The sequence below is a fragment of the Mustela putorius genome, unplaced genomic scaffold (assembly GCF_011764305.1).
Source record: "Mustela putorius furo isolate JIRA1106 unplaced genomic scaffold, ASM1176430v1.1 tig00000145_pilon_pilon_pilon, whole genome shotgun sequence".
NCBI lineage: Eukaryota > Metazoa > Chordata > Mammalia > Carnivora > Mustelidae > Mustela > Mustela putorius.
Window position 1 is genome coordinate 31,036,091 of NW_025421294.1, and position 21,782 is coordinate 31,057,872.

Below are 21,782 nucleotides of genomic sequence, written 5' to 3' on the forward strand. Positions count from 1 at the left end.
CTTGTACACTATAATATGAGCGATCAGTAGCTAATTCTGTTCCTTATCAATCAATGCAGTGTTTAAAAACATCCCCTAAGGACTGCTTTAGTAATAACAACTTTCAGATAACAAAAAAGTTTTTTTGTGTTGTTTCAGATGGAATTACTCCCCAAACTGATCTTTAAACACAATTCCTATCAAAGTCCAGCAGACCCTATGTCAATATTAACAATCTGATCCTAAAATTTTGATAGAAATGCAAAGGATAGAGAATAGCCAAAACATTTTTTGAAAAGAAATCAAACTTGAAGTTCCCAAACTCAAAATATATTACATAAGGATAAACATATTTATGTATATAAAGAAGAATACGAATTATTCAAAAGTAAACTTGTATTTATGGTTGACTTTCAACAAAAGTCCTATGGCATTTCATGAGGAAAGAATGAACTTTCCAATAAACAGTGTTGAGAGAAATTGGATATATACATGCAAAGAGATTAATCTGGACCCTGACTTCACACCATACACAAAAACTAACTCAGGATAAATCATAGACCTAAATATGAAAACCAGAAGTATGGAAGAAGACCTATGCCACCAGTGGGAGAAAGTCTATGCAACTGTAAGTTAGACACAGAGTTCTTAGATACAACACCAAAAGTACATTCGATAAAGCAAAAAATAAATAAATAAATAAATAAACTGGATTTTTTTTTCAAAATTTATAAAAATTAGCTTTAGAAGACACCATTAAAAAACTGAATAGAAATGCAGAGAGTGGAAGAAAACAGTAGCAAATCATGTGTCTGAAAAAACATTTACACCCAAGTATATAAAGAACTCTTGAAACCAAATAATTTAAAAAAAGAAAACCTAAAACAGGCAAAAGATCTGATATGCATTTCACCCAAGATGATTTAAGAGTAGCTATGAGACAGCAGATGATAAGCTGCTCCATACAGCCATCAGAAAAATGCAAATTAAAACCACCAGGAGATACCACTGCACAGTCATAGAGTAGTTATGATCAAAATGAGACAATAACAGGTGTTGTTGAGGATGTGGAGAAACTAGAATGCTGATACTTTGATGGTAGGAATATAAACTGGCGCAGAACTTTGTAAAAGTACTTGCCAATTTCCTAAATACATTTACCAAACGACCTAGCAACTCCACTCTTAAATGTCTACCCCCAGGGTATGAAAATATATACCTATACAATGTATATTGTTATTACTGTTATTCTTACGTGAAAAAGTAAAAGCAACCCAAATGTCCACAACTTACAAAGAGATAAACAAAATGTGGTGTTATATAAACAATGGCTTATTGCGGTGCCTGGATGGCTCAGATGGTTAATCAGACTCTTGCTTTCCACTCAGGTCATGATCTCAGGGTCCTGGACTCAAGCCCTGCACTGGGCTCCAAGCTCACCGTAGATTTGCTTGTCTCTCTCACTCCCCATACTTATGCTCTCTTTCTCTCTCAAATAAATATATAGAACCCTTTAAAAAAAAATTTTTTTAAACAATGGTTTATTATCCAGCAAGAAAAAAGTGAACTACTGATACATGCTACCACTCAGACTAACCTCAAAAACATTACACTAAGTTTAAGCCTTAAACACAAGAGACCAAATTTTGTATGATTTCATTTTAAGAAACATAAAGGCAAATCCTTTGAAACAGAAAGTAAATTAGTGGTTTCCTGGCACTGGGGTCTAGGAACAGGGTGACTGGAAATGGGTATGAGTGACCACTTGGGGGTGATGGAAATGTTCTAAAACTGGGTAGTGGCTATGGTTGCACAATTCTGTAAATGTACTAAAAGTCACTGCATTGTACATTTGGGTGAATTTTAGGGTAGGTAAATCATACCAGTAAAAAAAAAAAAAGTAGAAAAAAAAGCATTCACAATATCCTTTATGTTACATTTTAAATAATGACTTACCCTACAAAAATCAGCTCAGCATATTCATGAATCTATCTTACTCATGAGAAATAGATTCTACTTAGAAAAATTTTTACATAGCAACATTCAACTTAAGATACTGATTCAACACTTTTTTTTAACATATTGTTTATTTATTTGACAGAGAGAGAGATCACAAGTAGCAGAGGGGCAGGCAGAGGGGGGGGGGGGAAGCAGGCTCCTCGCTAAAGCAGAGAGCCTGATGCAGGACTCAATTCCAGAACCCCAAGATCATGACCTGAGCAGAAGGCAGAGGCTTTAACCCACTGAGCCACCCAGGCCCCCCTGATTCAATACTTTTTAAAATATTACTAATTAGAACTGCCTGTTGTGAACTGACAAGATTTTAACTAGAGATCTACAGAGACAAAGGAATTATATATGTTAGTAGACAAAAGAGAGGATGTTAAATTAAATTTATTAAAAGACATATTTCCATAATGAATCACTCAGACATTATGCTTTGTTAGTTATATTTATACATAATCATTACTTGTGTGATAAATGACTCAAACTTTCTATTTTGTTGTAATAAAATTCTGAAATGCTATGTGTTCTATTTGCAAGCACACAACCAGAGCAGAAAACAACACAAAGACTTTATGCTAATTATACATAAGTTCTTTGGTCAAAACTGAACTGCCCATCTACGAACTGGGTATGCTAAAATATCTGCTGGTAATATAACACTTTTATAATGAAAACGTACCTATCACATTTTACTCACACACTTTGGGATCCAAGTAATAACAGAAATACACTATTTGCATCTATCAGATTGTTGATATGATTATCTGCCTAGTCATTCCTCTAAACAGGTTGATATGTTTTCGCTGTTAATTCTAATGAGTTTACCAGGGCTTATGACATCCAAATTTACATCCACAGAATGTAAATGAATTGATGAGATTTGCTATTTTATTTCTTTTTAGCTATTTCTGCCATTTGAGATAGCTTACCTTTTAATTCTGACATACCGCCAAAGGTCCTCTTAACCCTACCACAGTACCTTGCTATTCCAGAGTAGGTAATTTCTTGCAAGGAGTTTATAATTTTCTCAGTGATTTTTCTAATGTTCCACAGCAATGTGCCTCTGTCTTCATTTATCCACATCTAAAATGGCTGCCTCCACAGACCCCCCCCTTCAAGCTGAATGTATGTTTCTTCCTGTGTTGCCAATCAATTTTATTTCATTACAATAACAATTGTGAAACAGCTGGAATAAGTTTCCTGTTACATTACCCATACAACTGCTGGTGGCACGTCGAAGCTATTTGCCTTTGTTGACTTCCAAATTCTAGAATGAGAAGCAAGTTTCAGTTTCTATATACTTTTTCACCTAAAGAGTAGAAAAACATTCATACTGGCATAAAGGTCCCACTATATCACCTCCCAACTAATGAGCACATATTTATAACTTGTTGAATAATGACTTAAAATCTATAAAATCCTTTCCAGCTCCATGAGATCTGAGTGGGTTCTGGGAGGATGTTAAAGGCAAGGACAGAAGGTATCCAAGTTCACTACAGGAGCTAATAAGGAGCAATAAATCCATTCAAGACACCTTGGGTGTAAAGTTTGTTGGATGTAACTCTAGTCGTTAAAGATGGTGAGTGTTAGAGTTTTCAAAGCCACTCAAAATTTAAATTCTAGTTAGTGAACACATAATGTAATACTGGTTTCACCAGCAGAATTTAGTGATTAATCACTTCTGTACAAAACCCAGTGTTCATGATAACAAGTGCCCTCCTTACTGCCCGTCACCATTTAGCCTGTCTCTGACCCCCCTTCTTCCATCAACCTTCAATTTGTTCTCTACCATCAAGAGTCTCTCATGATTTGCTTCCCTCTCTCTCTTTTTTTCCCTCTTCCCATATATTCATCTGGTTTGTTTCTTAAATTCCTAGTGGCCACCCTCAAATTTTAGCTTGCACAAGAATCACCTTGGGTTCTTTTTAAATGCATTTCTTGGATCTGAGACCCAGTCTGGGATTCTGATGTAAATGGAGAATTCCCAACTCCCTCAGCCTCACACTTACCACAATGATTTTGATAAAGCTATCTGCACACCAAATTTTAAGAAAAAAAAGCAGCAAGAAGCATGAGCAAAGAGCCAGTGATGTGGGCTCACTGCAGAAAGTGGTCATATTTTTTAGACAAAGCCTGGCAGAAATAAGAGGGGAAAAAAATCTGCGACAAAACATCTTTATGTGCTTGTGAAGGGAAAAAACAAAAAACAAATACTTAGGTCTTACTTTTTTTTTCAGTGGAAAGCAACAGGAAAGCAGAATATGTTAAATAATGCCAAAATTGGCCTGGGCTCATCAGCTCAATTTCCTAATCATTTGACTTAAAGCCTAAACAGTTAATAATTTATTACAGATATATATGCACATTAATTATGAAATGGAATCAAGTTTCTCTTGTTGGAAAAGTCAAGTACTAAACTCTCTAAGCCCCAAGGGCCTTCTCAACACCGTCACGCAATAATTCTGTAGAAATATCTGGGTAGCATTAAAATGGCTTAGTTCCCATTTTCTCACTTCTCTCAGTCTAGGGTTTGGAATGAGAATAAAGATGAGATGGAGACAAGATGATGTGCTCACCATGGCTGCACCCTAAATGCACTGTGAAGCAAGTTATGGTCCTTGCTTAGCCAAGGGAATCTTAAAATTTCCTTTCAGGAAACCCCCCAAATCATAATCCAAGAGGGACTACTGGTTGTCCCACTGCCTCTAAATATATCAAGATTACTTTCCTAAGGTAAAAAAATTCCCATCTATCAGGAACCTGGAACTCCTCTGATTATGCATTACTCTGTACAAAGAAATCCATGAAACCATCTGGGATTAAACTGTAACTGCAATTACGCGGAAACATTCAATTGTGCGTGAGCTCAATAAAAATATGCTGTTTTAGTGTTGCATAGGAAATACTTGAAGGCTCCTGTAAAGAATTTCCTGAATTTAAAAAGTATACCACACTATGATTCAACTAATAAATTCCAAGTACGTACAAAATATTAATGTTAATAATTAAATATTTAATAAGCAAATATTATTATTAAACAAATTTATTCTCATAAAATTGGCCCATGCCTGAATTCAAGATATTAAGATATAGATTAATATATGATTAAAGAATTTATTGACTTTTAATGTACAATGTTCATCCATCAGCACGATGATTCTTCTAAGACTGATTTTTTATTAGAATTCACTGTATGATTGCCTTAAATAAGACTGGAGGGTCTGCACAATCTACATACAGAAAATTCTCATGTGTCACCACTGGTAGGACAACCATCATATATGCCATCCTGAATCTTAAACCAGAAAACCATAGGATGCCTTAAAGAGATGCGTTCTTCAAGGTGATAAAGGCATACTGAACCCTGACTAAATCACAGAGTTGTGAGGGATGTGGGGAGGGCAAGAAGTTGAAGCAAAGGAACAGTTTCTTGAAGACTGTATGTATACTGAAACAAGGAATGACTTTTTTATCTTTTTTTTCTCCAGGCATTCAGCACAATATATCTATGTAAGTCGCCCCCTAATGATGACTACTTACAATGTTCTGCCCTTGAAAATAATATTATAAGGAAGAGGCTGATATGTCAGTCTTTTGCGCACAAATGAATATTCCTGAAAGGAAGGGTAAGCATTTCAAATTTAAGTACTTACAATACAAAAGACTCAACCAATTTGTTCTCCTACAATGCGTAAGATTAAGTGTTCTCCAAGCATGCCCTATGGATATTATCAATTTGCATAATTTGTGCCAACTGAATGAAACAGCAATGATGTCTGAGGAAATTTGCTTTAACTAGCTTACTAATAAATTTGAGAACAATTGTGAGTGTTTATTTGATACTCATATTTCCTTTTCAGCATATTCACTAAAATGTGACTATCTATAGATGGTAAGCTAACAGATGACTTATTTCACATATTTTCCACTTTCTACACTTAGCATTATTATTTCGTTATTAATATTTATCTTGTTAAAATACTAATACAGAAAGAGATCTGGAATAGAAATGAAAAAGACTAAAATTCTAATGAAAAAATGACTACCAGACATGAACACAACATTTACAGGAAAGGAAATAAGAATAAAAATATGAAAAGATGCTCAGCCTCACAAAAAATACCCCCAAAATGTCAATTAAAATTGCACTGAGGGAACTTTTTTTTTTTTTTTTGCCTATTAGTTTTCACAAACATCAATGTCTTTAACACCACCCACATTGGTAAAAGCATAGAGGAAAGTTGTACTCACATACTCCACTGGCCTGAAGAGTATAGAGTGGTACCACCACTGTGGGGTACAATCAGATATCATCACCCAAAATTACCAGTACAACATGCCCTTTGACAAAGATTTACATTACATAAGCAAAATGGTGTATTTACAGAGTCCTATTTATTTAGTGCTGTTCATAATAGGAAAATACTAGAATTGATCCAGTTGACTTCAACACCAAACAGATTAAGTAGATTAAGGAGCATACTTGCAAATCAGATAAAGGGAACTATCAAAATAATAAAGGAGACTCTCTCTGTGCACTCATGTGGTAATCTCACATGTGCATGCATGTGTGTGTATACAAATAATATAAGCTTAATCAACTGCTTCTAGATCACACACTAGAAACTAATAACCCCAGCTGCGTCTGGGAAGGAATCTAGCAATAACTGAGAAAGGGTTGGAGGAAGACTTTTCATTGCAGACAATTTTGGAGGCTCTGTTTGGTAAAGTTTGAGTCCTTATAATTTTGAAAATGACATTATTTTGCCTTTCAGTTTGCATGGTTATTTGGCTCTTAACTATAGAGAACAAACTGGAGGGAAGGTGGGAGGGGAGACAAGTTAAACAGGCAAGGAGCAGTAAGGAGGGCACTTGTTGTGATGACCAGAGATTGGGTGTTGGAAGTGATGGAAGTCATGAATCACTAAATTCTACACCTGAAACTAATATTACACTGTTTGTTAACTAACTGGAATTTAAATAAAAACTTGAAAAAAATGATGAATGGTGTTGTGCTGAGTCCAGGATTCAAAATTCTATTTCCTTAGAACTCTAAAACAATCAACTCATGATCCTCTAGTGTCTGACACTCATTCCAGTGGAGATAATCATTCTCTCATTAAGAGAATTTTCTCTTTCTCTTTGATTTTCTAATATTCTCCCACAGTGTGTCTAGGCGTGGGTCTCTACTTATCCCACTGTGAGCTTTGAGCTTGGTGACTCGTCCTTCGATCTGGAGATGCACGACTTCCTTTATTTCTGGAAATGTGATTGTGATACAGAAAAACTATCTGTCTAACCCACGTTAGACAAATCAACCCAAATCTCTGAATTAAATAACACTCTACACACCATCTTAAAAATACGGTCACCAAGGCACACAACATGCAGAATGAGCATAGTTCGTACATTCCTCCCTTGTCTTGCTACATGCAATTCTTTCCAATGATCAGCCTGTGTGTTAACCAGGAATCAGCTGCATTTGCTTGAACACACATAGGTACAATATTCTGTAATCATGTAATTTAATCTGACACTAAATATTAAACAGCAAAATACAAGTGCAAAAGCGTCCTTGTTCCCTTGAAAATTTTGGAAAAGCTTGAGAAAGGTTAAGTTGCTAAAGGAAAATGACTCTAATTTCATTCGGGATGAAGCAGCTGTAAAAGATATGAAATTTTTAAAAGTCCAGGATTCTACACATAATTTATGCTGAATGTGTCTTTAGTTTTTCTTCCAAATATAAAAGTCTACATTGGAAATGGTTTGTATGCCTACTGGGTGAGGTTCACCTGTAAGACTTCACATCCAAAGCTTGGCTGATAAATAAATAAATATACATATTTATTTATATGATAAATATTTATCATATAATATTTGATAAAATATATATTTATATATAAGATATATATACATATCATATATATGTGTGTATATATATATATATATATATAAGTCACATATATATGTGATTTAAATTAGATTCAAATGTTTAGGGTACATTGCATGCATTTTAAAAATTCTATCCTTTATAAATGGTAAATAATCAGATGTGTGCTCAACTTATACAGTATTCACTGTATAAGTGTGTTTATCCTGGAGTTACTTATAAAAGTGAAAAAACTGGAACAACAGGACAATGGTCAAATAAATTACACTACACTCACATAAACAAAATTCTATCCTTTCAGTTATTTTTTAAAAGTTAACAGCTATTAGACAAACTTGAACATCCAAACCTAGGATTCATGGCTCACTTTTCTTTCATACTATTGACACATTTGTCCTTTATATTATGTTCTGGGAGAATTTCTGGGCCTGATCTTCTAGATCAGAAATTTACCTGTCAGTTCACTGATGGAGTTTTTAATTCTAGTGACAACTTATTTTTAGATCCATTGTAACTAATCATTTTTTTCTGGACAGCAGGTATTGCTATATTTTTTAAAATTTATTTGGTCAATGAATATATATATCCGCTCTTATGCTTCCATTAAAGTCTCCATTTATTCATTGATTTTGTTGCTTTGTATATTAACTGGCCAGAGTTTGATGACTTTCCTTTATGCAGGTCATTTTTGTAAAAGTGTGATATTCTTAGGTGTCAGCTTGTATCTTTTTGATTTCCCTGCTCACCTATCTGTGGTGACTCCTCAGGTTATTTGATCAAACAGGTGGGCCACCTGCTGGGGGTTTGAAAGGGGAGATGCTGTGTCCTCTGGTGTCACCAACATGCCTGGGAAAGCTCTGTCTTTGTCCTCTCTGATCTTGCCTAGACACGCATATGTGGATTCCAATGCTGGTCATAACTGGACATGAGAAAAAGTCAAAGCCACTTCTGCTCCCTGCATTCCTGCTCCCTGCACTTCTGGTAAAGCCTCCGCCGTTCATGGAGGTTTCCTAACGTCTCCGTGTTCTCCATGAATCCAGCCCAAACTGTTTTCAGTCTTTCAGGAGATATTCAACATGTCTGAGTTACTAATGGCATTCTTTTATAATATTCCTTTAGATTTATTTACAAGATCTTTTCTGTGGCTCCTAATACTTGGCTTGAACCAAGAAGGTGGATGTGTGAGATTAGTTGGCAATCTTTACTTTTTTTTATTTAGATGTTCCCAGTTCTGCTAGTGCACAACCATTGCCCCAACCCTGCCAGGACACTCTCCCCTCCTGCCTTAGTACTGGTACCTGAGAAAGTGCCTTGCTGGAATAGATATCCTAAAATATTTAACTCTTCAAAACTTGCTGTGGCATTGAATACTGTGATACAAGAAAAAAGGAATAAACTGCTCAAAACAATTGAATTTACACAAGGCTGAAGATTCTCTATAAAGAGCTAATCAAAATTACTACTGTATAAAACTTAAAAATTAAGGGGATAAAATTTAAGTAGTCACTCTTTATCATCCTGGAAGGATAATCCAAATATTAATGATAACCATTTCAACAGTCCATTGTAAGGGAACCACAGGTAATGTGTGTAGTCACCTAGTTTATTCTGCTTAGGTATGCTTTTAAAAAAGAAAAACAAAAATAAAAACAAAAACTAATGTGTTGTTGTTTTTTTTTTAAGATTTTTTTTTTTTTTATTCGACAGAGAGAGATCACAAGTAGGCAGAGAGGCAAGCAGAGAGAGAGGAAGGAGGAAGCAGGCTCCCTGCCGAGCAGAGAGCCCGATGTCGGGACTCGATCCCAGAACCCTGAGATCATGACCTGAGCCAAAGGCAGAGGCTTAACCCACTGAGCTACCCAGGCGCCCTAATGTGTTATTTTTGAGCCAATATAATTGTTGTTACTCTTTCATAAAATTTAATTTGTTGCATTTTTCTATTTCAATTTTTATAGACTTATTTAAAACATAATAAAGTACTGTATTTTTGTCCAGTGATTTTTACTGACTGCTGACTCGGAACCAGGTATCTTACAGTGTTGTGAAAATGAAGAGAAATGTTTAAGAAAGTAGCATCAGAGCACTTGGGGCATACTACATTTGTAGCTATCTAAGCTGTTGTGTTTCCTTGTTTCCATCTGTCACTGGCACACCAGGCTGGAAGCTCCTTGAAACATAAATCAAGGCTTTTTCATCTCCTTTTTGTATTCTCCATATCTGCACAATGTCTTGCCCAGAAGACTTATTTATCAAATGTTTCATTGCTTAGTATTAGGATATTTATGTGCCCACTGGATCTACTATGTGGCTCAGATAAGATTACTGTTCAATATTAGAGACTAAGAAGTGTAAACAGAAATAGCGAGAACACTTCATACATCTATTGCTAGATATGCAAATAAAATTTGTGTGTTTTATAAATAGGAAAAATAAGATCCAGAAAGATTAAGTACTTTGAAGAGGCAGCTCCTGATCATATAACCAAAATATCTATTCTAGCACTTCCCCTTTCGTTGCACAAGCAGACTGGTATCTGGAGAATGAATTGGCCAACCTTATAAATGTTTACCACTGTGCAGAACTGGGTAGTTGATGATCTCCCCATGATAGAGACTCTTGGATCTTTTCAAATATACACTAATCCAAAAGGTGTGGAGGAGTTCAGACACCAGAAGACAAAGCTAGCTGCTAAAAGAGGGGAGGAGACAGTACACTTAGATATCTACTCTTTTCTAGGAAACTAATGATCAGAAAGCTTTCACTTACTGGGAAAGAAGGAAAAAAAAAAAAAACTGTTGCAAATGAAAAGCAGTTGCATTTATAAATAATTCACCCCCACAGAAAGTCAATGTGACTCCTCACATTAGAATTAGAGAATCACAGATTTCTGGAAATACAGAATACAATGTAGACTTACAATAATCAATAGTTTGGAACAGCCTATAGTCTAGCAGACAAGGCTTTTGAGGTCTGATCTCACCAGATATTTTAGGGTCATTTCCCCTTATTGGACCTTCTAGCCCAGTCACAGGAGGTTCTTATTTTCATTTCCTTGATAGGTCTCTACTTTTATGTCTTCAGCATCATCTCTCTACCTAAAACACTCTTTAGCCTTATTTTGCCTGGGAAAAGCCTCCTCATGCTTCAGTTGAACTCTGCTTTGGGATGCCTTCCCCACGTTCCCAAGCTGGATCCATCTCAGGAATAGGATTTGATTCAGCACCTTGCTGCTCCATAGATACCGGGTCATAACCACTTATGTATGCTGTCCTTCTCCTAACCTGTAAATCCCTAATGGAGGATATAGGATACATTAAACATCTAATAGAATTTCAATTCTATCCTCCAGTTTTTAATTAAATCATCCAATTCTCTCATTTAACTAATGAAAACTGAAGCCCAGAGAGGTAAGGGACTTGTCAGTTGTCAGGGTACAAGCCAATGTCAGAGCTCAGATAACAAAATTATGCTCTCTTTCCTAATCCACCCTCATAAGGGAAAAGGGGCTGGCATGGTAGAGTCTGGAGTAACAAACCCACTCTTCTTGGCTATCTGCCTAACTTTTAACTCAAACGTCTGACTGCTATACTGTATTGCTGGCAACGTCGTATTTCCTCAATAACAAAGACTTCCCAGTTCAGAACATATACATATGTGGCTAATAGGAAAAGTGAGTAAAAGTCCAACATGATAAACAGAGAGGTATGTCAAACTCCTATTCAGTCTATGAAAAACCTACTCATAATTCTAACTTTGCTCCCTTAAGTATGGAGAGAAAGCATGTCTCATTTGGAAAATGTGACCAAAAGCCCACATTTCAACACAGTGAAATGCTTTATCCCCTATTGCTTCTACCACACCAGGAACTTTCTATATGTAATTATTTAATCCCTGGCCAAAAACTAGTGGACAATGAAAGCCCCACAAAATGTTTCCCCCAGTGAAGTGTTCAAACATCAGTTCCACAAAAAACATTTTTAAAAGCTTTTCGTGTATTTTTTCCATGCCAACTTTTTTCACTCATGGCTAAAAATGTCCATATTTGAATATTCATCATTATGAGCATCTGGTAAAATATAGCCCTGTCCAGCAATTTACATCATTGGACTATGAGACCTTAGGAGGGCATAGGTAAAAATTTCCAGTTTCATTTTGTCTGGATTTTGACCATCTTTTTCCATTTCATGACTTTGGGTGGCTTTGATTGTGCAGATATTTTCTGCTCTCCATTTCTATTAGATTCTTCTAGAAACGAGCAGGTTGTTATCAGATAAGTCCTTGTGGATTTCATCAATGGCTTATTAGAAACAGCAAAATGAAGTCACAAATGAGATGAGCATTTTCAATATCTTCTGGGTTTTGTATTAAACCAGTAATAAAGGCCACAATATGAGGGATGTACAATAACGTGAAGGTACTTAATGCCTCTGAAGTGTACATCTAAAAATAGTTAAAGAGTAAATTTTATGTTATGTATACTTTACCATAAAGTAAAGGCCAACTTACAGGAGGTAACAATTATCCCCAAACCTGGGTCAGGGCAGAGAAGAGAAAATCCAAAGATGATCTCCATTGTTCAGATAGCGCAAATGGTTTCTCCTTTCCCATTCCAACAGGCCTCTCAGCAAGGCTCCCACCCCTACTACTTTCCACCATGGAGTGGAGAGGAGAAAAGCCAACTCCCACCAGGTAAAATGTAAACCTCAGGAAAGAAAAAGTTAAACCACAGAACCATGACTCTTTGCATACTGACTGGGTTCTAAGGTCATTCATCCGTCCGTCCACAGCTCCAGGTCTTTTGGTGACTCCTCCACTCCTGTCCCCACCCCCACCCCCGGCCACCACTGAACAGGTGTCCAGCGTGGCTATGCATGTGTTTAAATTCTAGACAGCTGTCAGAATGTAATTCCCTAGAGAACTGTTCTGACAACTTTGAAGTAGGACATTAAAAAAAAAATTTTTTTTTATAATAAATGCAGAACTGGGGGTGGGGGCAGACCCGGGGGAGACTCTGCAGTGAGCAGATTGGCTGTCTTCCACACTCCGAAAAGACACCACGTGGTGGGCTTATTTTGGAAAACAGAAAGAAGTAAAACCAGTGGGAAAAGTTACCAGGAGGCAGTTGGATACAGTAATCAAAAGAAACCTAGAACCAGGTAGTAGAAGACTGTTCATCCACCCATTTAGCCTTTAGATTCACTCACTGCCCTGAAGATGTTCAATGGGAAGTAAACGGGTTAGACTTCCTGCGTAGTGGAGACAGGGCAGTTCAGGACAGTGAAGTTCAGGGCGACCACTTTGTAAGGGGATGAGGGACGGTCAAACCAGCCCGGTGTGTGAGGGGCGAGGGCGGAGTGGCGGGAAAGTGGAGAGCTGGGGAAGGAAGGGCGCTTACCAGGCCACCTCCACAGGTGCTGAAAGAGGCCAGCGAGCCAGGGTGCCGCAGCACCGCTCCTGTGTAGAAGCAGGAGGCGTCGGGCGGCGCGGGAGGGCGGGGGGCGGCTGCTGCCCGCGTTGGACCCGGGCCGGGGCTCGGCCGCTGTTCCACCTCGAAGCGCGGCGCCAGGAAGCGGCCATCTCTCCGGAGCAGCAAGTACAGGTCCCGGGAGAAGGCCGGGATCCGCAGCAGTACCTCGTCGCCGTCCGGCTCGGCTTCCTGGGCCGGGGGAGGAGACGGGGGTGGCTGTGGGGGCGGCGGCTGCCACGAGGCCGGGGCGCCCGGGGACAGGGCGGCAGCCCCGCTGGATCCCCGCGGCAGTTCCTGCGATTCGAACTCCTCGTCCTCCTCACCCGCCGGCGGCGACGGCGGCCGAGGCTGGGGCCGGGGCTCTGACTGGCCCTCCGCGGTCTCCACCGGCGGCGCCGGGGCCACGGAGCGCACCTCGCGTGAGCTGCCGGCCGCCTGCGCCCGGGCGCCTGCGCCGCGCGCCCAGCCTGGGTCCGCGCTGCCCCCGCTGCCGCCGGCCGCGTCCACTGGCTCCCTGCGCCAAAGTGCAGGAAACACGACTTCCCACTCCTCGCGGTCGGGGGCGAACTGCAGCCCTGCGGGCGGGGCAGACAGAGAAGTGCGGGGCTTAAAGTGCCGCGGTTCCAGTAGCACAAGCATTCCCAGGCTCACATTCGGTTCTGACACAAGGTTCTCGTGTTAATGTGTTGGAGACCACCCGTCTAGTCCCTGAAACTCTTGCAACCCCTAAAGACTCACGATCAGATTACAGACCCCAGCATTTTCAAAATAAAAGTACGATGATATGGGGGGGGGGGAGGGGAGAATGAGTGGGGGAGCAAAGTTTGGTGACACCACTTAGTTGGTGAAGGAAAACCGGTGCTAAGACATTACTTTCTTAAGCATATGTCAGAGCAAAGCCTCGCTATCAATTGCTGTACTTCCCCGTTTTCCTCCAGGTGCTGTAAACGCAAATATTACTGCTCTCATTAGAGGAAAGCTAATCATTCCACGATGCTTAAAATGAGGTCGAGAGGAGTGCATTTCGCTCGCGAGCAGGACCCCCTCATCTGCACCCGCACGCTCCTTTTTATTGCTACCCACTGAGCCCTGCTCACCGCGCACCGGCTGCACCAGCCCTGCCTCCCCTTGCGTTCTCGGTTTCCGCTGGGGAAGTTGGAAAGCCAGCCTAAAGTCTCGGAAGAACTTACCTGCAATGATCCCATTCGACAAGACCCCCAGCTGGTAAAGGAGGCAGCAGCAGCAGATGTGAGTAAGGCGCATCTCGCGGCTCTTTCCGGGACCGCGCTACCGCGGCCGCGGCTCCCTGCCCCGCGCGCGCCTCCTTGCGCTATCCACCGCGGGCGCCGCCGCCTCCCCGGAGCGCAAGGAGGCCGGGCGGCGAGTTTGCCCAGGCCCTTTGTCTGCCGGGGGTGGGAGGGGGGTGCTGTGTGACTCCGAGAGGCTGCCCGAGCCCGGGCGGGGGTGGGGTGGGGTGGAGTGGAGGGAGGAGCGGGGGCAGGCAGAGCCGCGGCCCCGCAGCGCTCTGGCTCCCTGGCGAATTAGGTGATGAGTCTATTTTCTGTGTTCTGGACGTTGCGAGAGTTTCCGGAGCCCCACAGGATAGACCCAAAGTTCAGGAGCGTGCCGGCAGGCGCAAGGCTGGCAGTGCTGCCTCCGGACAGGAGGGAGGACTGCCCCGCGCGGGCAGGAGCGCCGCGGTGTCCGAGCCGTGGCTCGCCGCCTGCACCAGCGCAGAACTGCCAGGAGCGGTTCCCAGCAACCTGGTGTGCCAAGCTCCGCGCACGACTCGGGTCCGGAGTGCTGCGAGCTCTTACCCTGAGAGGCGCGGGAGCGAATTTGTGGCGGGATGAGGAGGAGACACGACTCCTCACAAATTCGCGGGAGCGAATTTGTGGCGGGATGAGGTGGGTGTGGTGGAGAAAAGATTCAAGCAGATCTGACAAGAAGAAGGGAGCAAGGGGTGCCCGCCTCTTGTGACTTTGTGGGACAAAGGTCCCAGAAAAGCACACACGTGCCTACACACCGAGTTGGGGTGGGGACCCAAATTCCCTCACCTGACTGCTGATTGGCCATTCCGGGGAGGCCGATTTGCATCCTTACTCTGCACCCACTCCCACCCCCACTCCCCAGCTGAGGTGTGTGCAGGTAGAAGCGCCTCCCCAGTCCATCCCACTCCCACTCCCTCCCTCCCCAATCTTCACCTCACACAAAGCAAAACTTACTACAGGGTTGAGCACAAAGCTGTGGCCCCACTTCCCAAAGACTTTGATTTTTCCATCCATCTTTGTCTCCAGGAATTTTCTAAGCTGAGAGATAATGTGATTCGTCATGGAGTGTGCTTCAAAGGTTCCCAGGACAGTAGACACCCTGACATTTCAGAGCCCCTTATACCACCTTATCTTTCAGGCTTCCCATTCATCAGTGCTATCAATTTCCATCCTCCTCCCCTTCTCTGGCTCTCACACACGCACACTCTCTCTCTCATAACAAGGGTGAGATTAAAGGGACTGACATTAAATATTGTATGTTAAAGATCTCATAAGGTGAGATTATTTTGCCTTTTTTACTTTTTGTACATCGAAAATGTATCTTTGCTCTTTCTGTCTTTTGGGGGGAATGCAAACTTAAATACTCTTGCTTTCTTTGTCACAGATCTTCAGGGTCCCCACTCCCTTTTGCACACCTCTTTCTTGGCGACACCAAACATTTTCACATCAGACTCGAGGGTTTGATCTAACTTTCTCTACACATCCTCTGTACTAGGCCAGTCACCTAAAAATTAGTTCATGCAAATCAGTATTTTTTAAAAGTCCAGCATTGGGAGATTGGTTCCCCACATCCTTTGTTATTTCACCTTCTGTTCCTTGTGTCAAAGGTGACTACTATGCCTTTAAGGAAGGCAGACTATCTTATTTCAAAGGAAAGCCATTGTTTGAATAAGCTGGGTCCTAGAATACTTTCTTTGAGTTGTCTTGGGCTTAAAAACAAACATGAAGACACTCTAGGTGTGTTTGTCAAGAGTGCTCTGCCTCCCAACCTTGTCTTGTAAAATTCCTGGAACTGAGCAACTAGGTGAGTGTGGATTTCCAGACATTCAAAAAATATCTGGGTTACTTAGAAACCTAAACACTCCTTATGGGACTCAATTATACAGACTTAAAACTAGGCAAGAAATCAAAGGCCGTTTATTTTTAACAAATATAGCAAGTATTAAGGCAGACAGCTAGTTTTACTGAAACATTTCCACCAGGATATACAAATTAAATACAATGTTCCTTATATCATTTGAACAATGACAATAAAAATATAAAAGTAAAGTTGAGGAGGAAAGTATATTGTCTGTATTTACTGGAATACCTTTGTGATTCCTTAAAACTAGATGAGGTTTGATATGATTTGGTAAATTTACTCAGAAGCACATGTTGTCAATTTAAGTTCCCATCTCTGTCCTTTTTTGTTCCTGTTGATACAGGATCCCTATGAATCTCTAATGGTAGAGGTTAATAGTGATTGTTATGGTAAGTTTTGCCTAATTTCCAGATAATTCTGATCTTTCTCCCATTTGATGTACTGTTATATTTGTATATTTTCTAAGATTTTTTTATAAATCGTGGTTTGGTATACATAGTATACATATTTCTTCTACTAAGCTATCATTTTTTTTTTTTTTGGAAAGGTAGGATTTCTTTTATATATATTTTTTACTTTTTTAAAATTTGATTTTTAAGTAATTTCTACACCCATCGTGGGGCTCAAACTCACAATCCCAAGATCAAGAGTCGTGTGCTCCACTGATGAGCCAGCCAGGCACCTCTCTTTCATATATACATTTTTAAAACAACACTCTGCCTAATTCATTGATTTACACTGAATAGCTGTGGAAATTCTAAGGAGATTCTCAAAGATCATTTAGCAGATAATAGAAATTGATTTCTGTATGGTATTTCATTCCCATTCTAATTCCTTAATCCAGATTTACAGCACTAACTCTGTTGGTGATCAGCTACTATCAGCGTGATTTATCCAGCTTCAGAAAGAACAAGCCTAATAGAGAAAGGAAGTTTTTGTGCTCTAACTAAAGAGACTTAGATGTGCAAATAAGAGCATCCCTTAAAGTGCCTTTGAGTGTGTATGCATGTATGTGAAAGAAAGAACTAGCCTGATTTGGAATTGAGTAAATTGTGCTTGGTGAAATCAAGGAGAAAAGGCAGGACTGTGACATGTGTGTGCATGACTAACCTCAGAGGGAAGAAAGGAGCAGCTGGGAAAAATATGTTGCTTTAGACAGGTCACTACATATGTCACCAGATGGTAGTTAGCATCAACCAAGCACAGCTTTTATGCACTGAAGGTAAGTGACAAAACATCAGAGTAAGTGGAACCAACTGTTCTTACCCACAAGGTGCTCACATGTTGCATTTTATAAACCATGCTTCTCTACATGAAAAGTTGGCTTTGATGACTTCAGCCCTTCCTCATTCCCTCAACTCACTGGCCCTAAGCCTCTCACAACCTAAAGCTAATCTTAAATCCTTTCCCCTCCAGAAAACCTTAAAATATTAAGAAAATACAAAGAATGCTTTCACTGAGTTAGGTGAAGAGGCTTCTATGCACAGTGAAGAGAAATCCAAACAGAACTCTGAAGATGAGCTGAGTAGGGAAGACACAGCAAAATGACTAGAATTTACAGACCAGAGTGTCAGAGAGAAGGGAGCAGTATAGAGAGTGTAGTAGTTTTCTACTGCTACATAACAAACTGAGTAATTTAAAACAGTAGACATTTATCATCTCACTGAGCATCAGGAGTCTAGGAGTAGCTACACTGGATATTTCTGGTTCAGGGTCTCTCACAAGATGGCAGCCAAACTCTTGACCAAAACTTTTATTTCTTAAGACTTAACGGAAGAGAGAGGTTCTTTTTTCTAAATCATGTGGCTGTTGGTAGGAAACTTGCCTCATGGACCTCTCCATCTGGCTGCTCTATCATGTATTCTCTCGGAACAAGTGATTCAAGTAAGAGAGTGCACCCACACTGCAAACTTTGGTCTTTTTATAACCCAATCTTAAAAATGGCCTACCATTATTTCTACCATATTCTGTTCATAAAAAGCAAGTCACTGGGACACTTGGGTGGCTCAGCTGATTATATATCTGCCTTCCATGCTCTGGTCATGATCCCAGAGTCCTGGGATCTAGCTGTGGGTCAGGATCCCCGCTCAGCAGGTCATCTGCTTTGCCTTCTGGCCCTCTCCCTGCCCCTGCTCATTTTCTCTCTCTCTCTTAAAAAAAAGAGAAGAAGAAGAAGGAGGAGGAGAAGGGGGAGGAGGAGGAGGAGGAGGGTGGGGAGGGGGAGGAGTAGGGGGAAGAGGAGGAAGAGGAGGGGGAGGAGGGGGAGGGGAGGAGGAGGAGGAGGAGGAGGAGGGGGAGGAGGTCACAAAGTCCAGCCCACACTGAAATGAAGAAGTATAAAAGAATTCATGGATATATTTTAAAACTATCAGAGGACATCTATGCCTCCTAACCATAAATTATTTGCATTTCTTCCATATGTAGAATGCACTCATCCCTTCCCAGGGCCCTCAAAAGGCTCATCCTATTAAAGCATCCCCTCAAAGTCCAGAATCTCAATATCTCAACCACGTTATTAGGTGTGCATGAATGTTTTCAGCAACATACATTAGATAGAGCTCCTTTAATTCAGTCTTTCTCCCTCTATAGGCTTCTGAAACTAAAGGTACAGTATTTACCTCCCATACACCCAACATACTGTGGTGGGACAGGCAGGGATAGCTGCTCTAGCCGTTTCTGTTCAAAAGGAAGGCAAAGGGGAAACACAAAGGAGTCACTGGTCCAGGCACAAAGGGGCCTTTGCTCTGTGGGAGTTCTAAAATCCAAGTAGGAAAATGTTTAAAGTTCCTTGATTATGTCTCAAGGTCTGGGGATAATTCTCCATGATACTGGGTCTTCCCCTGGGAAATGGTTTCTCCTCTGAGTCATCCTTCCATTTTCATGATAGATTATATGCATTTAAAACTGGTTAGTTTTCTCACCTGGCTTCCTGACAGTAGAATTTATGGATCCAACAACTCCGTATCATTTTATATAGTCTCTGCCCCTTTTTGTCCAGAAATATTTCTTCACATTTAACTGTTTTTCAAACTTTGCAAGTATTCTGTGAATCTTTATGGGTTTCACTTTCAATCCATGAGACCACACCCTCAGTCTCTTCAAGATAAACCCTTCTCTACCTGGAGTTTCTGATGAGGAGCTGATGAGAACACTAAGAAGTGTTCTTAGATTTGTTAGAATTCCTAGTGTTTGGTCAAAAGGATCTGGGAGACACAACGGAAACACTTTAGAGGAACTTCACTCCTACACAAAAATGCTCTGAATGTCCAAGTGTAATCTCAATGAGTTCTTAACAAAGGATTTTATAGTCCTGCCTTTGGCTTCATCATTATGCCATGCTTTCCTGAAAATGCGCAATATTTCCTTTTGTTCTGAGGCAATTTCTTCTTAATTTTAGCATTAGTTTACAGAAAAAGAAGTTTAAAAGGTCTAAAGCCATCAGGTCCTGGCAGCTTTTTGTGAACAACCTTTAGTTTCTCTCCCTCCTTTCACATTTTCTATAGGCAGGAAAACACCAAGCACCAACTTCCAAAATATTTGGAAATTCCCTTAGCTTGAAGAACATTAGGTCCATTTTCTATAGCTGACAGCAGTCTTCCTAAATTGAATGTCAATGATGTAAAAATATTCGCTTTTCTTTAGTTTACAATAATATTTACCTCATTTTCCTACAACCCCTCAGCTGTAGCCTAATCCAAGCTCATGTGCCTTAAACCAAAAGCCTTTTCAAAGTATTAAAGAAATTACATTTGTAGTTTAGAAACCTTGGAAAAAGAGATCTCTAGTTCCAGATGCTTTCAGTGAGTACTGAACATTTATTTTTAAAGTAACACCAATTCTACATCATCTTTCCCAGAAAATAGAACTTTGCAGTTTAATTTACAAAGCTGGCATTACTATCATACCAAATCCAGAGAAAGCCAGTACAAGAAGCCAACATACAGATTAATATATATTATGAATACAGAAATAAAATCAACAACTAGCAAATTGAATTCAGCAGTATATCAACAGAATAACATAATATGGCCCATGAGATGTATTTGAGGAATTCAAGGCTGGTTCAATATTCCAAAATCAATCAATGTCATCCATTATAACAACAAGCTATAGAAGAAAACCTGTGCGACTATACCATCTGATGCAAAAGAGCATTTAACATAAATAAATTCAATATTGATAAAACTCATAAATTCATAAATATTGAATAAATTCAATATCTGTTTATGATTAAAACTCTCAGCAAACTGAAATAGGAACTGAAGGGAAATTCTTCAACTGGAAAAAGAATATCTGTTTTTTAAAACTCAGATGAGAATGAAGGACTGAATAGTATCCCTCTAAAATTGAGACCAAGGCATGAATATCCACTCTTACCACTCCTATTCAGCATAGTCTTTGAAATCCTAACTGGTGCAATAAAACACTTAAAGGAAATACCAGTAACGCAAATTAGAAAAGGATAGATAAAGCTGTCCCTGTTTGCCAATGACATGATTGCCCATGTAGATAATTCTCAAAATAAATGCAAAATAATTCCTAGAGTAATGAGTAAGGTCACAGGATACAAGGTCAATGCCAAAAGTCAACTATATTTTTATATACTAGCTATGAACAACTGACAACTAAAAATAAGTTCAAATACCATTTACATTAGCTCTCAATGAAATACTTAGGTGTAATTCTAATCAAATACATACAGGATCTGTATGCTGAAAATCACAAAACAGTAAAAAATAAAGACCTCAATAAATGTAGAGATATAGTGAGCTGGAAGAATAAGCATATAAAAGGTGACAATTATGCCCAAAAGTTCCTTTTGTTTATAGCAATTCCTATCAACATCCCAGCAGAATTCTTTTATAAACATAGACAAGTTGATTTTTTTAATATACATGGAAACCATAGAAACTAAAATAGTGAAAAAAATGTTGACAAAAAATAATAAAGTCTAAATACCACCTGAGGACCAAATACCACCTCATATTAGTATTTAATCCACAGCTACAGAAACCAAGAAATTGTGGTATTCCATTGATCCATGGAGCAGAATAGAACCCAGAAATATTTTCCACAAAAGTACAGTCAACTGATTTTTGACAAAAGGTGCAGAAGTAATTCAATGGAGAAAGGATGACCTTTTCAATAAGTAGGGTCACAACAACAGAACACCAAGGACAAAATAAAAACACTCAACTTGAATCTCATATCTTATACAAAAACTAATCCAAAATGGATCTTAGATTTAAATACAAAATATAAGACTATAAAACATGAAACTTCTAGAAGAAAATACGAAACAAAACT

The 21,782-nt window shown here is 39.7% G+C and overlaps 1 protein-coding gene across 1 annotated transcript in view; it reads right to left on the bottom strand.

Moving 5' to 3' along the window:
* ADAMTS19 (ADAM metallopeptidase with thrombospondin type 1 motif 19) overlaps window positions 1-14,615 on the bottom strand; it is a 256,769-nt gene extending 242,154 nt beyond the window's left edge. The window contains exons 1-2 of the mRNA XM_045075551.1: window positions 14,534-14,615; window positions 13,272-13,918 (exon numbers count right to left, since the gene is read on the bottom strand). Of these exons, the coding sequence (XP_044931486.1) occupies window positions 13,272-13,918; window positions 14,534-14,606 (720 nt within the window). The 5' untranslated portion in view covers window positions 14,607-14,615. The remainder of the gene's footprint in view (window positions 1-13,271; window positions 13,919-14,533) is intronic.
* Between the last annotated feature and the right edge of the window lie 7,167 nt (window positions 14,616-21,782).